The 6,000-nt window shown below is 39.7% G+C and overlaps 2 protein-coding genes across 2 annotated transcripts; both read left to right on the forward strand.

Annotated features, from left to right (window-relative positions):
• Positions 1-1,114: 1,114 nt before the first annotated feature.
• On the forward strand, positions 1,115-2,062 carry LOC138025379 (melanocortin receptor 4-like). The gene has a single exon (XM_068872596.1). It carries the CDS (start codon positions 1,115-1,117, stop codon positions 2,060-2,062), a length of 948 nt encoding a protein of 315 aa, XP_068728697.1.
• Positions 2,063-3,219: 1,157 nt separating this feature from the next.
• Positions 3,220-4,974, forward strand: LOC138027030 (melanocortin receptor 3-like). Its single transcript, XM_068874525.1, has one exon. The coding sequence runs from the start codon at positions 3,649-3,651 to the stop codon at positions 4,573-4,575; it is 927 nt and encodes a 308-aa protein (XP_068730626.1). The 5' UTR covers positions 3,220-3,648; the 3' UTR covers positions 4,576-4,974.
• The last annotated feature ends 1,026 nt before the right edge of the window (positions 4,975-6,000 follow it).

The raw sequence follows: 6,000 nt of genomic DNA on the forward strand, positions 1-6,000 counted from the left end.
GAAATGACCGGCAAATTTGAGTTTCTGTGGGGTTTTGTCAGTGAAAGCTGTGAGCTTTCACCTCTTTCAAACTCTATAAGTCCTTTAACTTTAGAATGTCCTATAGATCTCAGACAGGAGGGTGGTGAAAAAAGGCCTTTAGATGCAGGGATAATAGAAGAATTACCAAGAATTAAAAGAAGCCAAATGAATCCTTTTTTGAGTATTTTTTACACCTTTTGAATAACGCCTCTTACTACCCATCCCATCAGTCGGCCAACAGCCCGTCTTCTTGTAACACTACGTCCTTTATGACAATATTCTAATGTTTAAAGGGTAGTGAAATGTCTCTCATACCAGTAAGCTAATATTTCTCCGCAGATGTTCATTATTTTCAAGGTTAAATGAATTGCTTTATTTGATACTGCTCAGTAGGATGTTAAACCAGTAGCCGGTTGCTGTTGATCTCGTTGTTATCACCCATAATTTAACGAAACCTAATCGTGAAAGTCGGTAATTACACTTGGCAAACGATGAATTCAATGTGCCTATAAAGCGCATAGGCTTTTTCAAATGATAAAACTGTTGGTTTAAGATGGTGAGAATCGAAAACTTTTACTTTGAAAAAAGAATTGTCTAGCAGAGGGACAAGTGTATTTTAACCCCTTTACACCTGTTTGACAGAGGTTATCTCTAACATGTAAGAGAGTTAATCAGAAATTTTAAAGGTAAATGATTGCTCAGAAGAAAATTAAACAAAGTCGAGCTTTTTGGGGGCCCGAAGTGATAATTAAATTACCTGGGACGATGTTCTTCAAAAAAATGCGTATTCACTCAGTGTAGAATAAATAACTTTTTCGCATCGTTTGGAAAAGGAAACGGTTAGTACTTTAGGCGAATGGCATCTAACCGTTTCTATTGACTTGTAATCTAGAGTAAATGCCTGGCACATTGGGAAAATGCAATTTTCGATATGCCACACTAAACAGTAACACTTGGAAGCCTTATTTGAACTCAACAGGAAACGAATTACAAATACGACGGACGGAAATCCAAACAAAATTGATTTGGGGAATCATACAAAGGCAATTGAGGTTGAATCCGGCTTTGTCTACTATGCAAAAACTATGCTACAATGGACATTGCGAACATTAGTCAAAGCGACAAGGAACCGCTTAAGTATGAAGAATTGTATTGTTCGGCAAATTTAACTGGTGACAACCCTTCGATAGCGATTGCAGTGTCAGTCAATGTTCTTCTCTCCATTACCGCAATTCTGGGAAATACCTTGATTTTTGTCGCTCTCAACAAAGCCTCTTCGCTGCACCCAACGTCCAAAATCTTGTTTTACAATCTAGTGACAACTGATCTTTTGGTTGGTCTTGTTTCCCAGCCTATGATTATTATATATTGGATGTCTTTGATTAACGAAGCTAGGGACTTTTGCCGCGGGGTCTTTGTCTTACATGCTGTGAGCAGCTATGTTCTGTGTGGAATGTCTCTGTTGATTACGACTTCAATCAGTGTGGATCGTCTTCTTGCCTTGTCGCTGGAGTTGAGATACCACCAGGTTGTTACCAAAAGGCGAACTTGCGTTCTGCTAACTACGCTCTGGGCTATTTCGATTGTCTTTTCAACGCTTTTCGTGAAGAACAATCAACTTTCCATGACATACACTCATGTTATCACATTCCTATGCTTGACAATCTCTACAATCTCCTACAACACGATTTTTGTTAAGCTCCGACTGCGTCGAAATCAAGTCGAGGTCTTTGAGGGTTCGGAGTCCAACTGCGAATCGCAATCAAGTCAGCTGAGGATAACACGGTACAAAAAGGCGCTATCAAGTGCTTTGTGGCTGCAGATCACATTGATCATTTGTTACACGCCTTACGGCGTGTTATTGCTTTTGGCACCGAACGAAAGCGCGATATCTGTAACTGTTGTTTTATCTGGTAGAATAACTAAAACTTTAGTTTTCTTAAATTCGTCATTAAACCCGATTCTTTACTGCTGGAAGCTGAGAGAAATAAGGCAAGTTGTCAAGAGTACTACCCAAAAACTATTGTACATGTGTTGGTAGTTTTAGTAGACTCGGAGGCAGCTGGCATTGCCTTGGAAATCTTCAAAAATCTATTGTTTCATAGTCTAATGTTTTTTTGACAGGGAAGGAACTCAACAGTAAACTTAAGCTTCCAGATACTTTCCACCAACTGCCGCTACAAATTTCTTATATTCGAACGCCGGACTGGTTTGATTTGATTTGGCTGGTGAAGACCGGCAAAGTTTGGTTTCATGCTGACTCAACAGAGGAGAGTTCGTCTGTGATCAAACCTCTCTTTGGAGATAATGCATACCTTTAAAACAATGACATTAAATTTAATTTTTTTATTTAAAAGATTTCTCAAACATGTTTCTACTCCCGTATTTATTTTGAAAAATGGCCTGCAAATGCCGATTGTTCGGGTCCAGGCCTCTTAGCCCGACCCAATGATACCTTTTGTGACTGTCACCTTTTGTATATTTTTTTTTGCGTGGAAATCAATTCTCCCCTCGGATAGCATTTTCCCTTGTATTTCAACCATGCACAAAAGTGTAATTTTTCGCGTCTTGCTAAATGTATTCAAGACTAACGTCGTTGATTAATGAAAAAGCTGAAAAACTATCGGTGTTTGTCTGTCAAAAAAGACGGATGTCAAAATTAGGTTTAAATTAAAACTGTATACGTGATATATTTAACCAGTAGATTCCATGTTGCCGTGACGTCTGTTCAGCAATAGATCACAGATGGCGTCAAAATGTGGTACTGAAACGAACGAAAAAGTGGCACACGAGGCGATAGCAGAGTGTGTCACTTACCAAATTTTGACGCCCATTCTGTGATGTTACTGAACAATACGCACGGCAACATAAAATCAATTTGTTTTACACAATAAAGAATTAGTGAACGTGTTTGATGATGGTGTCAGCTATGCCACGAATGTCCTCCAATAGATCATGGGTGAGAACCAATCAAAATGCGTGCATTATTGAGCTTGTTGTATAATGTAATTTTTTTGTTACTAAGACAACTTATATCTTTCGTCAATACCTTTGGTGTTGAGACTTGAGATGTAAGACCTGTGTTCTTTAGGAAAAACACCTTTTGCACTTTTGCATCTCTTAAGCTTCGAAAAAATTTCATCCGATTCAACCCAACGCACTGCATTGGCAAGGGAGACTCAGTTCTTAAAGCCGGCTTAAGTTGAGGGCTTTTACGAAAAAATAATTACAACTTGTCAAAATGACAAGCTTTCTTTTAATCGATTTGCTCAGGCTGAGAGTATTATGTGCATAATTGTAATCATTTTCAGACTTAAAAACGAATTGCCAGTGAAAAAGATAACATTGTCGCGGCGACCGAAGTGATAAGTAATGATCTCAATCTGATCATGCGATGCGACATTTCGGGAAACACGCTTGCCGAAGAACGGGTAAATCAGTCAGATGAAGGCGGGAAATTCCCATCAGTACAACTGCTTTAATTTGAGTGTGAGAAAAGACAAAAGGCAACTTTTCAATAAGGTCACAACGAAACGTGGTTGTTAAAGTCTGGGTTAAGTTCTTTTGTTAGGATTAATTACAAACGGCGATAGTACAAGAAAAAACGATTTAAACAATAACAGTCCAATGAAGTTTAACACAAGTGAAAACGAGGAAGAAATGAAGTATGAAGAATTTTTTTGTTCGACAGATTTAGCTGGAGAAAATGATACGATAGTTGTGACAGTATCAGTCAATATTTTTCTGTCCATTACAGCCGTTTTGGGAAATGCGCTGATTCTAGTCGCTCTTCAGAGAGAATCCTCGCTTCATCCGCCGTCCAAACTGTTGTTTCGCTCTCTGGCGACAACTGATCTTTGCGTTGGTCTTGTTTCCGAGCCTATGGCTGTTATACATTGGATGTCTTTAATCTACGACCCCTGGAACATTTGCCGCAACGTCTTTGTTTCAAAGGTTGTGGTAAGCTATGTTCTATGCGGAATGTCGCTGTTGACCATGACTGCAATAAGCGTGGATCGACTCCTCGCCTTGCTACTGGGATTGAAGTACAGACAGGTCGTTACAATAAGGAGAACTTGCATTCTGGTTACTGCACTTTGGGTAAAGTCAATTATCTTTTCAACGATTTACGTGAAAAACAACCAAGTTGCCATTACATACGTCCACGTTATCACATCCCTCTGTCTGACAACTTCAACAGTTTCTTACACAACGATCTTTGTTAAACTCCGTGGCCGAAGAAATCGAGGTAATGCCGTCGAATGCTGGGCCCCGAAATTCGATTCAAATTATTTTAACATGGCACGGTTCAAAAAGGCGGTTTCCAGTGCACTGTGGCTGCAGATGACATTGATTGTCTGTTATCTACCTAGTGGTGTCGTGATATTTTGGTCCACTGAAACGTCGGTTTCCTCAAGTCTTGTGAGGGCCAGCAGAATAACAACAACGTTGGTTTTCTTAAATTCATCGTTAAATCCTATTCTTTTCTGCTGGAAAATGAGAGAAATAAGGCAGGCTGTTAAGACTATTTTGGGAAAACTTTGCTGCTCATAAACGGGCAGTTGTTAAAATTTTAAAGTAGGTATCTTCTTCTTCTTCTTCTTCCTCTTCTTCTTCTTCTTCTTCTTATGCTTACCCCAGAAAGGAAGATGATTCGGAGTCATGCACTGACCTCGTTGATACAGGACATACAAGATTAGATTGACATTTACTAAGGTGGTGGACTAATATTCGAGGCTTTAAAGCTGAAAAGCATTTGACCCACAAATGCATCAAGTTAGTCCAATCGTTAAAATCCGATTAGAGATTAGCGATTATTAAGACAGTGCTAACCCAGTTTGAATTTTGCTCGTCGAAGAAGCCTTAACATTGTAATCATTCTGTTAAAGGAAAACAAAAGGAAAACAAAATTAAAAGCAGCTGCTAACTTTTGTGATCAGAAAATAAACTGCAATTTCAAAGTGACCCAGGATTAATTTAATTGGGCTATTGGTCTTCTGGTGAAAAGATTACCACCCTCTGTAAGGGCCGATTTACACGGCTCGATTTTTGTCGCATGCGACAACGGCTTACGACAGGCCCACGACATGATTTACGATTGTTGTGTACGTCAGAAAAAATGTCGTAGCATTTTAAAACTGACATGTTTTAAAACGCGGCGACAATCGTAAGTCATGTCGTAAGCCTATCGTGAGCTTGTCGCATGCAACAAAAATCGTACCGTGTAAATCGCCTCTAAGTGTTAAAATGGAAACGCTCAACAAAGAGAAGCTCGAGGGCGTAGCCTCTACCGTTTATTGTATACACAATGATTTAGGGACCTGAGTGATCTGATAGCTTCAGAAATCAAATGGATTCAAGTCCTTCGAGTACCTCTCCATACTTCTGAAATATCGTGATGGTTGTGTTTGAGTTGTCATTGTTTATAAACCCCGCCATCTCAGGAAAATGATTTGAAGTGACTTTTTGGCTACCTTGTCGAACTAGCGACCGGTTGCTGAGTTGACAGATCGGGGGTTTAAAACCCCCGGTAGGACCAATACTTAGAGGTCTTAAAATAACTGAGGCGAAAATTCTGCCTTTGTAATTGCATTCACAAATGGTTAGACTTTCAAGCTTTGTCGTTGTGGGACGTTAAATTCATTAAGAGTAGGGGAAAACCCCGGTGTTGATGGGGAAGCTCTCAGAGGGTTGTAAACCACAGAAGTGCAAACCGCCATGAGACTGTATGTGACATGTGCGATATACAAATCATTACCCATAAATTATCGATGGCTATCACTCTGATGGCTATCAACCCCGCTGTCGGAACCACTGACCAAGAAATTCATTAGCAGCCATTAGTCATTTAGTCTGACAAAAAATGTCAAGGGTTGGTAAGGCGCTGTTACACTGTGAAATGTCTCGTGCAACTTGTCTCCCAATGTTTTGGCGACAATGTGGCGGGACAAGTTTCACGAAACATTTCACAGTGCAACG

The sequence above is a fragment of the Montipora capricornis genome, chromosome 12, assembly GCF_036669925.1.
Source record: "Montipora capricornis isolate CH-2021 chromosome 12, ASM3666992v2, whole genome shotgun sequence".
Classification (NCBI taxonomy): domain Eukaryota; kingdom Metazoa; phylum Cnidaria; class Anthozoa; order Scleractinia; family Acroporidae; genus Montipora; species Montipora capricornis.

Bases quoted from the DNA above. Each gene is read 5' to 3' on its own strand.
- LOC138027030 (XM_068874525.1), top strand. From the start codon at position 3,649: ATGAAGTTTAACACAAGTGAAAACGAGGAAGAAATGAAGTATGAAGAA.
- LOC138025379 (XM_068872596.1), top strand. From the start codon at position 1,115: ATGGACATTGCGAACATTAGTCAAAGCGACAAGGAACCGCTTAAGTAT.